Below are 16467 nucleotides of genomic sequence, written 5' to 3' on the forward strand. Positions count from 1 at the left end.
TAAATTTTGAGTTGCTTTATTGGAATTCTTAATTTAGAACAATAATGTATGGTTGATGTAAAATTATAGTTGAGTTTATTAAAATTTGTTTCCGTTTGATTTCTTATTTGAATTTATTTAGTGTAATGTACGCAAGTCGCTAAAGATTTAAAAGAGTCATGAGTTTGATTTTCTTTAACTGACTGTTTGGAGCATACGGTGAGTGGAATTGATTGCAAAAGCTTAGTTTTCAAAAATTTTTTAGATATAAATGGGCCAATTTACAACTTGAAGTCAATTCGGGACCAGTTGTTAGGGAAATTTGCCAACGCATCTCTGTTGTTTGCCAACTAAGTGCTTCCATTATTTACTGTCTTCCACTTCCTCCGGTGTGAATTTTTACTACAACAAAGCAGATGTTTTGTAAACAAATTTCCTGACAAACGCAGAAGCAAATTTCCTGACAAACGCGGCTCGATGTTCCATCGTATTGACTGGAAGAAACAACATGACTTTCTTTTACAAAAAACGCAGTTCTAAATTGTTTTAAGCTTGATTCTATTGATAAGTTTTAATTTTGATTCAAGATTAGTTTGTGGAGGGTCTTCGCAATTTTTAAAGCTGTTATAAATTGCACTGTCCTTGTATTTATAACGACTCGGGTTTAGAGGCTGCGCAATCTTGTTTTTACAAATACAGTGCCTGTTCTTTGATGGTAGTCGAGCCATTTCAGGAACTAAGTATCTTCGAGAAATTATTACTCGTTTATTAGTGACAATCGGAGTGGTTGCATTGTGTTGATAATATTGGAATAATAATTATGGACGGACTGAGACTGGAACTGAGTTGTGTGGTGTGCAAAGAGCTCTTCACAAATCCTGTTACTCTGCCATGTTTGCATTCGGTGTGTTCTGGTTGTCTACATGCAGTTGTGGCTCAACATCAGTGTAATGCGAAATCAGTTGTGGAATTGGAACCTGATAATGAGAAAGTGGATCATGGGTCGGAAAAGGATATAACAGAAAATGAAGGTAGGGAGGGAATTTAGAGTTCAGTATGCTATAAATGGGCAAATTTCAAAAGTCTCGATTTTTTTGAAACCAAATAACTTCAGAAGTCACAACAATCATTAGCTTTCAACCAAGACGTACTATATCGATTCAAATTTAACACCTTAAGAAGCCAATTGGATAATTAGGAAGCCATTAGATAAAAATTATTCAGTGGACTACAAAATAGCAACAGTTAATGCCAAGACTAAGCAATTTACAAATGCTTTAGTAAATCAGTGTTGGAGCAATTAACTCGTTTAATAGTGACAATACAAAACATATTTCAATGACAAAATTTACGAAAAATTGGGATGACGATCACCGAAAATGTGAACAAAAATACTACACCGAAATCAGACGAATTATGCAAAACTTTAAACCTTGATAACTCCTCGGAAAAGTGAAATCCAGATCTTTTTAATTTGTTAATTTGATATTATACTCATTACGGACTTCCTAATTATACCACTCAAAATTCCACGATGAATATATCGATCGGTCATTTCTGACTGAACAAAATACCCAGTTGAGCTTATACCCTCCCTCCCGCCACTGAAGTGGGATCGGAACAAATATGAAATTTAGTCGGATTAATCCTTAGTTATGTATGAGCATGGTGTCAGTACCGGACTACATGTGTAATAGCCGAAAGCAAATCTTTTTAAAAACTACCTAAAACTACACGAACATTTAGATTTGAGCATATGATCATCCGTCCCGTTCTCAATCTGGCTATTTTCTTACTAATAGATCGGAAAAATTTAGGAGCAAGGTTTTCAGTTTGAAACCTACATATTCTTTGATCTCAAATAACGATAGTCATGAGTATAAGGTTGTCATATGCTTACACATATTGTTATATATTATTCACAATAAAGAAGGAAAAGCAGATAAAAATAGAATAACGCAATAATGACGAAAACTATTTCTATTGGCCGAGAAAGAAACTGGGAACTGATTAACTTTTATATTTTAGTTGAGTATAGATATACTACTACAGAAGATGACAGGCACGCTTAGAGAGTTAGAGAAAGATACTACTCGATATTGCCTTCAACTTAACTACACATTTTTTATGATTAACACGGACACAATTATTTGATTACTTAGTCTCTCTTTGTAACTGCTAAATACTGTCTCTTTGTAACTGCTAAATACTGTAAGGGGAATCATCCCTTATACTCTTTTGAATAAATTGTATTGTTCCATATCTTTAATTATAGTCTGAAGAAATAAAAGAAGCACGATCGCCGGCCCATGCATCCTATTGTACGTCTTACTTATTCTTTTATTAACATAACGCTCTCAACATTAACTTGCCTCTTTATGACTTCAAATTGATAGCCAATATATATAATGCCCATACGGAATATGCCTAATAATAGCAACGGTAATTAGCACAACAAGTAACATACTAAAAGTAGACAGAAAGGGCGCACTACGGAAAAGGTTATCACATGGTTACAGTCGTTGAAGTCATCAGACAATTGAAGAGACTGAGCATTAAGAACAGAATTCAACGGAGAAGGGTCTCTCCATACCAACAACAACTCACCTTCTTCAATACAGCAGACAAGCAGTTCCCGAGAGTGATTGACAAGACACAGACAGAGGCGGAGACACATTCCGACTCAAACAACTAGACACAGGCAAGTTTTTATGATATTTTATCTATTAGAGCTAAGTAAACAGTACTAAAATCATGGCAGATGCTAATCAGGCAGTCCCTCCAGTTATTGTTCAAAATAATGCCCTTAGAATACCAACTAACGTAACACTGCCCAAGTTTTCTGGAACCCCCAATGAGGATATTGTTAAATTTTCAAGACAATTAGCTTCATCTCTAGAAATAGGTAACATCCCTGCAGAAATGCAGCATCACTACCTGCATTTGAACTTATCGGGAGGAGCCTAAGCTTTTTATCAACAGTTGCCGGAAGAGATACAAGAAAACTTGAAAGGGCACTTGAAAGGCTCTACCAGAGATATAACCGGGCAAATCATACTCAATTGTACAAGATTCAATTCCATGCCCGTAAATTTCAGCAAGGCACTGAACAACCAGCCGATTTTTCAACTGAATTACAACGCTTAGCTCTATATGCTTTCCCTGATATCGAAGCTAACCCCGAACAAAATGTACAGCAAGCAAATCGAAATGTCGAACGAACAAGACGAGTAAGAGATGCCTTCATAAAAGGCCTACCACAGAAGCACCAACGTAAATTACTTCAAGAACCAGAAACAACAACAGTTCAAGATCTTTGTGAAAAGTATATACGACTGATGCTCGACAACCTCCTGCCAGAAAATGATGTCGTCACAGCGTTCAATCAAGTTGCGCCAGCACTTAGCGAATCAGAGAGAGATACATCAGAAATTCTTCAGAAATTGGAAGAAATGAAAAAACAAATAGACGAAATGGACAAAGCAACAAAAAGCAGTACATCAGATCTGCAAGGACGCAGCAAAAACCATAATTTTCAGAAACAGAACTTTCCCAATAAATGGAATCAACAAAATTTCAACCAAAGTTTCGTAAATCGCAATCATAACCGCGCACCTGCACCAGCACTACTCGGTCAACCCCGTTTTGCAAATCAAGGACAGTTTTACCGCAATAGACCAGTATGCAAGGGTTGCAACAAGACTGGACACTCGATCTCCAAATGTTGGCATATAAACCCTCATCTCAGACCACAGTTCCTCCCTTACAATACCATTAGTAACCAAAACCAACAGAATAAACAAGCCAGTTTCAACACGGTCGAGTATATTCCAAACAATGTGGAAAATTTTAGTGACTATTTTGTCCCGCCCGGTTGCAATCAGCAGTCTCAAATGATGAATAGTCATGGAGCCTTGAGCAACCAGACGTACCAAAAAAACTTCTAAAGCCACGTCATTTAACTCCTATTAAACAAAAAATACAAATAAAAAGGAAACTTTTCTTCTACATAACGTCTGTGAAGACAGAAAAACAAAGTGATTGCCGTCTCGACAAAAAAACCACTTCTTTTCTATGTCCCGTTTATAACACAAAATTACACACACGATTGCTTGTCTCGATACTGGAGCTTTCCATAGCGCAATGAGTTTCAAAACATTACAAAAAATCAAACAACTAAGCCCTGATAACATCGTATCAATCAAACAGGAACAACAGAAGTTTGTCTCAGTGGCAAATAGATCGCCCGTGAAGATATTGAGCACAGCGGTCATAAAATTTACCCTATCAAATATTGAATACGTCGAACCGTTTCTCATAGCCCCTAACCTGAAAAACACATTAATAGGACTACCATTTTTTGAGAAAAATAATATTCTCATCGATGCAAAACACAGAATTCTGATAACGCAAGATCTAAGTCTACACTTAAATATGATCCAGAACAAAGCAGGCGAAAAGCAACATTGCCGAACACCAAAAAAACCTCTTGCTCTGTACACAGCGAAGAAACCTCACCCAAAAGTGAGAAACAAAACTGGAGTTGTTGAGCCTTCAATCAAGTTTGAAGCAAAGACAGGGCTGTGTATTACATCGTCACTTAGCCGTATTGATGAAAATAGACTAACAACAATTGCAGCAATCAACGTACAACCTTATATGATAACCATACCTGCAAAAACAATAGTAGCAACGTTTAAATTACTCACTCCTGAATACATAGTCCCACTTGAACCAGCTCTTTTACAGTCAGAAGAGCTACAGAACAATTTACAGAACTTAATTGAAATCAAAAACAAAACCAACGCAAGTAAGCCCCAACACCCGCAGAAACTTTGGTTTCCAACTCCTGAGACGTGTAAAGACCCATCACGATTAAACAAAATCGAGCGCCGAATTTACGATTCGCTCTGTGACTTTAAACTGAAACAAGAACTGGACCCAAAACGTTCCGAACAAGAACGACTAGAATTTTTTACAAAATTTAATTGGAGCCAAAATAACTTCAGCGAAAACGAAAAACGCAAGATGGAAGACCTTGTAGAATTCCACGACATCTTTGCCAGACATCGATTTGACGTCGGGCTGAACACCAGCTTCAAGGCAAAATTAACTCCTGAAAATAATATGCCAATCTATGCTCCCAATCCACAGACACCAGTTCATTTGCGAGAAGATTTACTTGTAGAGCTAGCCCTCATGCAATACTTCGACATTGTAACAACTCTGCCCTACTCAAAATACTCCAGCCCAATATTTGCAAAGAGAAAACCAAACGCAATGTTAAGAATTTTAATTGACTTGCGAAAAACCAACTTCCTCCTACGACACGATTATAGTAACAACAATTTGCCCGTCGATACACTGACAGATGCTGGACAGCACCTAGCAAATAAGAGTAATTTTGCAAAACTTGATTGTAGTCAAGCCTATTTTTCTATTGGAATGGCTGATGAATTAAGTGTACAACTTCTTCCATTTAATTGTGGCTCACGAACCTGGGCATTTAAACGCCTAGCACAAGGCCTAAGCCGTTCACCAACAATTTTCATTTCCTGCATTCGACACGATTTGGAAAGATGCATTGCAACGGATAAGTGTTATTCATTTTTTGACGACATCGGAGCAGGCGCAAACAGCGGAGAAGAGCTGATAAAAAACTTGAGAGATATTTAAATGCGTCCGCAATGCAGGATTACGATTATCAATGGAAAAATGCCAATTTAGCGTAAAAACCATCGACTTCTTGGGCCACACAATAAACCAGCAACGCTCTACTCCAAACAAAGAAAACGTAAACAACTTTTTGAAAAATCTGAAGATGCCGAAAACCCTTAAGCAAATCCGCCGACTGATCGGATTTGTACAATTCTTTAAGAGTTACATACCGAACTTAACAAATCAGCTTCGCCCATTTTTTTCATTGCTCCGGAATGACAACGCAATTATCATAACACACGAGCATGAAAAAGCATTAGGAAATAACCTTTTCGCTCAAAAAGGCTTGTGAACGTACTCTCAGGATAGCTTAAAAAGATCTACAGTACATAATTCTGGCTGACGCAAGTCATTATGCTGCAATATATGTACTACTTATTGAAGACTTGTGAGAACCAAGCAGGAAAGAAAGTAAAAAACTATGCTCCCGTGTCTTTCGGATCAAGACTTTTCACCCCAAATCATTTGAAACTATCAATGTACTGCAAGAAGTTTCTGGCAACAGTGTATGCACTAGAAACATTTGAGGCAGACATCTGGGGAGCAAAAAAATATCCAGTTATATTGTTAACAGATAACAAAAGCCTAACATGGTTTTTTCAGTCAAAGACCCTCCCCCCTAGCTTATGGTCGAAAGCGGAATATTTTATGAGTTTCAACCTCATCTTAGGCGATATACCAGGACGAGCGAATGCAGCGGCCGATTATCTTTCACGAATGTATGTCAATACCGAAACTAATTTCAAATTGCAGTTGAAGGACTGACTGCCCATTCATGATGTCGAAATAGAAATCACACCCAAACAACCAGATAACACACTCTCCTTAATAACAAATGCTAACTTGGAACACAATGAGGAAAAACAGTGCATAGACGAACCATTAAAACCAGAAGTCTTTACAATAACGCTAGCCCATCTTCTCACAGAGGAGAACATCCTTACAGAAGCAATTAAATTTCCAACAAAAGAAAAACGAACACTCAACGCACTATATCTGAGCAACCCACTGGACTCGCCAGATCTTTCGGAGAAGTACTCAATGCTCAATATGCAGGAAGAACAACGAAAAGACAAAGATATCACAGAGACACTAACATGGTTGCGAAGAAAACGCACACCAACATCGAAATACGTCAATTTCGACTTACAAAAATACCGTAAGCAATTTAAAAGGTTAACTGTTAACAATAACGTTCTTTATCAACAATTCTGTAATCACATTGGCAACATCTCACACTTAACAATTATGTGTACCAAAGTACTTGAGGGTTGAGCTAATATATCGCCTCCATAATTCAATACAAAAAGGTCACCAAGGAATCTCAAACACTCTAGTAGAATTACGTAAAGGATTCTACTTTCCTGGATATCAAGAGGGCATTCGCGACTACATCAGTAATTGCACAACTTGTCACCAAGCCAAAAATGCCAAACTTACATCACAGAGACCCTCTCTTCAACCTGTTTCGGCGCTACAATTCTATCCTGAGGACATGATGCAAGTTGACATAGTAGGAAAACTGCCTGAATGCAAAGGGTACAAATAAATCTTGTCGGCAATTGATGTGTTCTCTAAGTACCTTTTTACAATCCCAATAAAGCACCCCGACGCCAGCACTGTAGCCAGACACTTAACAGGTTTATTCCTTCAACATTCCTACATTCCACGAAGCATATTATGTGACAAAGGTTCTGTCTTTACAAGTAACCTAATTAAAGAGCTTGCACTAATGCTGGAAATCAAAATTGAGAATGCTTCTGTTAAGCACGCACAAACAATTGGACTGTTAGAAAGAGCTCACGGACCTTTGAAAAAGTATCTTTGAATTTACGAAAACCTTAATACACGACAGTGGCCGCAGTTAGCAACACCAGCGGCTTACGCTCACAATACTAGGTACCATGCTTCTATAGGAAGCACATCATCTTTTATTTTTCACGGAAGAGAGCCATTTGGTGCCCTAGAGCTTCGATTCAACACACAGAACTCATTGCCGAACACCAAAAAAACCTCTTGCTCTGTACACAGCGATGAAACTTACAATTCCACCAGACTGCCAAGAGATGATACAATGCGACTCAACTAATCACCCAAAAATGAGAAACAAAACTGGAATTGTTGAGCCTTCAATCAAGTTTGAAGGAAAGACAGGGCTGTGTATTACATAGTCACTTAGCCGTTTTGATGAAAATGGACTAACAACAATTGCAGCAATCAACTTACAACCTTATATGATAACCATACCTGCAAAAACAAAAGTAGCAACGTTTAAATTACTCTCCTGAACAAGCGGAATACCTAGTCCCACTTGAACCAGCTGTTTTACAGTCAGAAGAGCTACAGAACAATTTACAGAACTTAATTGAAATCAAAAACAAAACCAACGCAAGTAAGCCACAACACCCGGAGAAACTTTGGTTTCCAACTCCTGAGACGTTTAAAGACCCATCACGATTAAACAAAATCGAGCGCCGAAATTACGATTCGCTCTGTGACTTCAAACTGAAACAAGAACTGGACCCAAAACGTTCCGAACAAGAACGACTAGAATTTTTAACAAAATTTAATTGGAGCCAAAATAACTTCAGCGAAAAGGAAAAACGCAAGATGGAAGACCTCCTTGTAGAATTTCACGACATTTTTGCCAGACATCGATTTGACGTCGGGCTGAACACCAGCTTCAAGGCAAAATTAACTCCTGAAAGTAATATCCCAATCTATGCTCCCAATCCACAGACACCAGTTCATTTGCGAGAAGATTTACTTGTAGAGCTAGCCCTCATGCAATACTTCGACATTGTAACAACTCTGCCCTACTCAAAATACTCCAGCCCAATATTTGCAAAGAGAAAACCAAACGCAATGTTAAGAATTTTAATTGACTTGCGAAAAACCAACTTCCTCCTACGACACGATTATATTAACAACAATTCCCCCGTCGCTACAATGACAGATGCTGGACAGCACCTAGCAAATAAGAGTATTTTTGCAAAACTTGATTGTAGTCAAGTCTATTTTTCTATTGGAATGGCTGATGAATTAAGTGTACTTCTTGCATTTAATTGTGGCTCACGAACCTGGGCATGTAAACGCCTAACACAAGGCCTAAGCCGTTCACCAACAATTTTCAGTTCCTGCACTCGACACCATTTGGAAAGATGCATTGCATCGGATAAGTGTTATTCATTTTTTGACGACATCGGAGCAGGCGCCAACAGCGGAGAAGAGCTGATAAAAAGTTTGAGAGATATTTAAATGCGTCCGCAATGCAGGATTACGATTATCAATGGAAAAATGCCAATTTAGCGTAAAAACCATCGACTTCTTGGGCCACACAATAAACCAGCAACGCTCTACTCCAAACAAAGAAAGCGTAAACAACTTTTTGAAAAATCTGAAGATGCCGAAAACCCTTAAGCAAATCCGCCGACTGATCGGATTTGTACAATTCTTAAAGAGTTACATACCGAACTTAACAAATCAGCTTTGCCCATTTTATTCATTGCTCCGGAATGACAACGCAATTATCATAACACACGAGGATGAAAAAGCATTAGAGGAAATAATCTTTTCGCTCAAAAAGGCTTGTGAACGTACTCTCAGGATAGCTTAAAAAGATCTACAGTACATAATTCTGGCTGACGCAAGTCATTATGCTGCAATATATGTACTACTTATTGAAGACTTTTGTGAGAACCAAGCAGGAAAGAAAATAAAAAACTATGCTCCCGTGTCTTTCGGATCAAGACTTTTTACCCCAAATCAGTTGAAGCTATCAATGTACTGCAAGGAATTTCTGGCAACAGTGTATGCACTAGAAACATTTGAGGCCAGCATCTGGGGAGCAACAACTTCGTCGTATCACAAGTATTGTGAATACTTTGATAGGAAAGCAAGGGCACAACCACTACGACCTAAAATTTGTTGCTCACTTCTACACCCACTTTTTAATACACTATCAGAAAAAATGAAGGGATTAAAATGCAAATTTCAGTTAGTATATCAAGTTGAGAGAGCTCTGACCGATTCTAACTATCTGATCCGCAAAGTGGGAACAAACCATACACAAATTGCACACCGCTTTTGATTACGTCCGATCAAACCACAGCACCAAATAAACGACCTTGAAATAATTGATCCAAAAAATTTCAGCTGTGATCCATCAATTGAGAAAGATGCCAACGAAACTGAACTCATGGATCAGAAAATTGACCGTCTTGGCTTTTTCTCTTTCGCGCGAATGCCCCATGCTGACCAGACGCCTACAGTTACCTTCCAACTTCCATTTCCACGGCGAAGGGAAGCTGAGCAATAGCCACCCGCATAACCGACTAATGAAAATTCCCCCATATTGGCTCCTAACTCATCTTTTAACAATACAAACAGAAGAAACTCTTTGTACTTCAACGTCATTAAGTAGCCCAACAAAATCAAGGCCCAAAAAACCAGTCGAAACTAACTACAACTTGGACGACAGTCATTTTTTCACTCCACCAACTGCACCTCCCCAATTAACACAAAGGAGCATGACTGCGTCACCGAATATATCACCAACACAAACCGAGAATTCAGAAGTGTTTATAGTTGAAAACCAGGGACCAATTAGACCACCATTTAGACAACCGGAAGTAATCAGAGTTCCAGAACAACTCGGTTCAAGAAATAATCACCAAAATAGTCCTGGCCAACCTTTCACTTATACACAACCAACTCTCCACAAATCCCCAATGTTTGCCCCTTTTTATGCTAGGCCACCTTTGGTGTGCCACCCGGCAAGCCTAGTTACTCACAACAGACCTCAAACAATGGGAATCAATGGAAATCCCGATACACCTCCTTTGCCACCCCGTCGGACTTCGTCCCGCATCCGTAGTCGAACGGAGTTCTTTAACAACCCTATACATCATGACGCAACCCGCATGCCTAGACGGTAAAGATTTAATTACGCCACAGCCAACGGCACAACTGAAACAAGCACAAACACTTGAAATCAGAAAAAAACGTTAGAATCCTTAAAACATTACAACAAAAGAACAGCTTCCTGGACAATCTATGAAAAAACTTACGTTAATAAACTTTTTATAACCGACAACAACTCTACTGCATCCGTTCTAACAGTAGAGAGCAGTAGAAGCAACTCCGAAGATCGAAAAATTGTTAATAAACCCGAAAACTAGTGACAATACAGAAAAACCGAATCAAAATCCTACCAAAAGTCCAGAAAAAATGTCAAAAGATCGAAAAATTGACATCCTAGGCGCCTTTGCAGACAAACTGTAGGCACAAACTAACTAAACGTGTCCTGGGGAACATTCAAATACCAATTCCCACTCTTGAACATTCTCTGCGGGACGCCAAATCGAAAAATTCAACAACAAGCCTATAACGACCTCAACTAGCCTTCGGAAAAAGTGGCTGGAGTCAAAAATACCGCTAGTACAGTCCCAGATAAACCATATGGGTACCAAAATAGCCGGATCTTGAGGTCTAGGAAAAAAAATTTAGAAAATCGAAATTTTTTCAAAGTTGCCCAACCGTCGCTAAATTATCCGCCTAAGTGCTGAACACCAAACAGCCATTTTCCGGAACACCTACAAGTCCAAAACGGTAAATGGCCCTTAAAAACTACTCTGCCTCCGTCGAAAGGTCATTAGCAACCAATTGTACAAACCTAGCAATGAAAAGCAAGCAAATAAACTGAAGAATGCACTCAAAACGGCGGAAAAATGAGTAAAAATCGCGACGGAAACATAATCTCTCCAACATAAAATGCCATAAAGCAACAAAAACCCATACAACCTACTTCTATTAGCTCTGCTGTAGTAAGCAGCAATAGGCATTACCGTAGAACCGAAAAAAGCAGTGGATCCTCTCCCCTACTCAAAAACAATACGAAAACGTTACCCTAGCGCACGAGAAAACTACGAAAATATCGAAAAAACCAACATTTCAAAAAAATTTAACCACGCTAGAACAATACAACAATCAATGCTGCATCATATTATATAACATCCATTAGTTCTAAGTAAGATTCAAGGTGGCCAAACACTCTAAAAAGACACCAAAAAAATTCAAGAAATAGTTGCAAAAATAAAATTGTTGATCTCAGACTGAATTACATACGAAGCAGCCACTGCCACTAGAAAAACGCTATCCCCTCCCCAACAAGTTCAATACTGGTCACATTATCAAGGTGCCAGTACGTTGCTTCCTTCAGAGCAGAAAACATTGCGTTAACGCACAATATCACAAGACACAAAGTAGCAACAACAATAAATACAACAAATTACATTACATAACTTTACTTACTGTTCAATTTAATGTTTTTTCTGCTTCTTCTCTTTGAAGGTGACTGGTTTTGCGGCTCGTTTTGCTGGGTTTCGTCGCTCAACAGCAGATATACATTTGGAGGCAGCAAACGATCTGTCCTCACTGTAAAGCAGAAAAACAAATTGAGGAAAAAAAACCAAAGTAAAACAAAACCTGAGCCTTTGCTCATTGCAATAAGCAGCTAGTACCTGCCAGTCGGCAGCTCCAGAAGCGGCTCACAATGATGCGGACACCGGTTCCCTATTTCTTGATATACTTTATGAGAAACGAAGGCTGCGCCATTCGTGGAATTTCGCTTATGGGGATATTTCACCCAGGCACCTCCTTGTGCGTATTGCCAGTATACCAGTACATCTACGCCAGTGGCATAAGCAATCCCAAGAAACTAAAAGCAACAACATTAGAGAAAGTGATAATCCGAAGAAAAAATTAACTAGCACAGTATTCCATTTACCCACTGCTCAGAGCCACCACGTCCCCGGTACTGCATCTCATAGCCAACCATGAACTCATTGACGTTTTGGTCAATAGTATCCCGGCAGAGAGATTTAAACATTTCAGTTTTCATCTCTCTCTCAATGTATTGACGAATAACCTTACAGTCACGATCAGAACGAGAGCAATCTAGCAAAGAGAACATTTTAACACTAAGTAACCCTAACTTAAAACATTCTAACGAATGTTCTTTACCGGAATCAAAACCAGTTAAGTGGAAGAACAAGAAAATAACACATTCCCCATTGCCCTCCGCGTTATCCAGCCTCACATTCCTCCATTCGGGAACGCCCAGTGTCACCACCGCTCGTTCCTCCAGGACGGTACAGCGCCAGAACTGCACTCCGAAACGCTGACACAACGCAATCCTTGTCTCTTTTGGAACGCTGTAGCAGCGAGGACGAAAGCTTGAATTGTCCCGAATGAAGCACGGTATGCACTGATGAATGTAGCTGCAAGCAAAACACGTGGCAACTATGGATACAAACTCTGAGCAATAGTTTCCTCCGCTCATTGGATGAAAACAAATGCAATCAATTTTTCCTAATTTTCACTACATAATTGTGTTACCCTCCCCACTACATCAGGTAAAGATAACACAACAACAGCAGATCTTATCTCCCCTCGCATTGGGTGAGAAAGACCTATATAACATTCAATACCTGCGCACAAACCACTCGAAGCCACCACAGAACTTGGGGATTGCTAGACCAGTTGCACTCAACAGAGACGATGTCCTGCTCCTTCTTCTTTGATGTGTGCGTCCGGTCTTCCGTCACGTGCTGATCCTCAACAATCCAATCAATCTTGCTTGGAAGTGGTATCAATTGACCATCGAAGAGAGGCAGATCATCGATGCTGAGGGTACAATTTTCCAATCGTCTCCGGAAACGGACTCTCATGTCCGTAGTTGTTAGTTCGGAGCGATTGCGCTCATCCTGCAACTGATAAATAATGGCAAAGTACAAATGAGGGTCCATTTGATCTGAAACAAATCTTTTTATTAAACAATCATTATCAAACAGACTACTTCAAGGTTAATGAATCACTCTTTAAAAGCCGTTAAAGGAAAACACTTCCGTTCTTACTCATAGTCTGTGGAAACAGAAAAACCTTCTCAAATCAATTAAGATAACATCAATCTTTCCCAGACAGTTATCGCATCAGACTCCACTCAGGGCAGACAACCAGACTCCTACAGCCCTCAAATAACAAAACAGGACACCTGAAGCCAAATTTTTCCCCCGTCGAAGAGACGATTTTCCCAGGCGGACTGAGGAAAGTCGGATGAAAGCTAACAAAAAATTAATTGAATTTAAATTAAATCATGGAAGTCACTCAAAACAAAAAGGAGGGAAAAATTGCAAAGTATTAGCAACTAAAAGCATTTTAATTAACTATCACTCTCCAATCCCCCTTCCTTATCACAAAGCAGGCAGGGAAATTATCCCGGAACAAAAAAGAATTTAATTAACCACCAGGTTGGATGAGATTATATCAGTACTCTGACCTCAATATCGTCAGAGCTAAAGTTAACAGAACTCAATTACTCCTTTCAATCCCATTGGCCGCTCAGTCAAATACTCTTTCAATAGGCAAAAATTTATTCCCTAAAATTTAAGCAATTCATTTATCGGAAACACCCTTTAAAAACGAAATGCCCGTTAGAAATTATTGTTAATTTTGCGCAGCGCACAGTAATCTTATGCCCGATCTCTTCCTACGTAAACTTCAATCAATTCCTTCCTTCCTTCAGTCAACTTATCAATATTTTGAGAATATACACTACGCTCGCCATCTAACATATAATCAAACTTGGTCTTGTCTTGCTTGCAATCCACAAGCAACAACAGACGAGGCTGAATATTACACTTATTTGGGAGACGCATTTTTCTTCCGCATCTACTCAAGTGGCTTTGCTCTAGCGAAAAGCTTGCCAGTAGTCCTAGACGACTATGAAGACGACGAGTTGGAAATAACAAGCAACATACTACAGCCAATTGTCGACCCCAGATTTTTTGTGCCGGACCCCATATCAATCCGGCTGCCTCGCGAAGTCTTAAGTTCCGACTCAACATCAGCCGATTCAGCCTTCTCAGAAGAAGAAGAAGAAGAACATATGTCAGAATAAACAAACAGGTAAAAAGAGTTTGTTTGCTTAAATTCTCAATGAATTGACTCCTAGGCTCCCAGTTCATCAGAGAAAACACAAAGAGCAACATAAAATGACTTTAAAAATAGAAAAAGTCCAAATATTGACAATACTTTTCCTCCTTATGGGAGAACTTCGTCCAACCTCTAATGAGTTAGAAGAAACCAGACCTGTTTGGCCAGAACACGAAATAGATAATTCCGGAATATATTTTACCCCAGTCAAACAAGTACTAATGGCCGATAAATATATTAACGTCGATTTCGGAGTTCCATTTCCCAGTTACAACACTACATTAAATGGGGAAAATATAACAGAACAAATTGAACAAATTTCAACTATGCTGTATCACCTTTGGACAAGAAAAGGTTAATTGTTTTCTACATTCTGCTTTAAATGACACAGATCATTTCAAATACGATACATTGCTAGATTTGGTCAGAGCAGAACATCGAAAAGCCATGGATGATGTCACTAACATACGCGACGAAATCCACGAGGTTGTCTCATCGAGAGTGAACCCCATAGATACATACGGAGCAACGTCAGGCCGAAGCAGGAGAGCAATTGGTCTCGGAGCAATTGCTGCGCTCACTGTTGGATCTTTAGCAGCAGGCCTAGGAACAGGCTCCGCACTCGGATGCGCCTTTAAGTCTTTTCTTGGTGGTTGTGGAAAACAAGCAAAAGAAAAAGAAAATCTTAAAATACTTGCCCAGAACTTCGAATCATTGAAGGATGCTTGGGCCAAAACAACTTTGCAAAACCAATGAAAAATTCTATTTAGTTGGATCTGAACTTCGTGACCTCAAAAAGACGCAACAAGAAATTGCAAACACAGTCAATTTGAACGTCGAAATTATCGACACCAAATTTGAAGCACTGATAAACAGAACAAGATTGGTAGAAGAATGTCAAAAATTTCTATATGTTCGTGACCAACGTCTTCACATTGAAACAAACTTGGTCTCAATGCTATTAACCCTTTACAACAACATCAAGGCTTACAGATGGGCAGCGTATGCGTATCGCATTACAATCCTTAACAGCATAACAACAATGACAAATAAAAGAATCCCAATGGCGCTATTACCAAAAGAAGACTTTGAGAGTATCTTGCTAGATATATCTGATGAACTCGTGAACAACGGACAGAAGCTAACTTTAGCGATTCCACCAAAGCAAATACTCACTTACTACGAAACCCAACTTCTCCAAAGAGTCGAAACAACCGACATTGGCCTAGTTTTCCAAGTTTCAATACCACTCGCCTCAGTCGAAACAGAAATGACAGTCTTTAAGGCTACGCCGATTTCAATGCCGGATGAAAATAACCCAGGTATGGCAACTATCTGGGGTATTGAAACAGAATATTTAGCTCAACAAGGCGACAACCAAGTACTCTTGACGAAAGAGCAACTTGATACTTGTGTTGGGTCACCGGCCATAGATATCTGTACGAATGGTTTCCCCATAGAGAAAAACCACATGTCTCAGCTCACTTATATACCGCGACACCCATGCACTTGTGAAAAACTGCAATATTAAATCACTTCAACTACCAATGTACGAAAAAGCAGAAAACTTAGGACATGGCGTATGGCTAATAACGTCTTTTACGTCTAATTACCAACTAACGGAATCAATTCCGTCTGAATACCCAGGTCAAGTTGCTCGAACGAAAAATCACAAAGGATGTCTCATGCATATTTATTTTAGAATGCGGACATACCCTATCTGGACCAAACATAAAAATTACATCAGATTTATCTGCCTGCAAACGAATACCGCCA

The 16467-nt window shown here is 39.1% G+C and overlaps 1 protein-coding gene across 2 annotated transcripts in view; it reads left to right on the forward strand.

Annotated features, from left to right (window-relative positions):
- The first annotated feature begins 224 nt into the window (after window positions 1-224).
- Window positions 225-16467, forward strand: part of LOC142337807 (putative E3 ubiquitin-protein ligase MID2) — an 85992-nt gene continuing 69749 nt past the window's right edge. For both annotated transcript variants that reach the window (XM_075387334.1, XM_075387335.1), the window contains exon 1: window positions 225-1010. In XM_075387334.1, coding sequence (XP_075243449.1) covers window positions 800-1010 — 211 coding nt within the window. In that variant the 5' untranslated portion in view covers window positions 225-799. The remainder of the gene's footprint in view (window positions 1011-16467) is intronic.

Source organism: Convolutriloba macropyga, chromosome 4 (genome assembly GCF_964194025.1).
Source record: "Convolutriloba macropyga chromosome 4, txConMacr16.3, whole genome shotgun sequence".
Classification (NCBI taxonomy): domain Eukaryota; kingdom Metazoa; phylum Xenacoelomorpha; order Acoela; family Convolutidae; genus Convolutriloba; species Convolutriloba macropyga.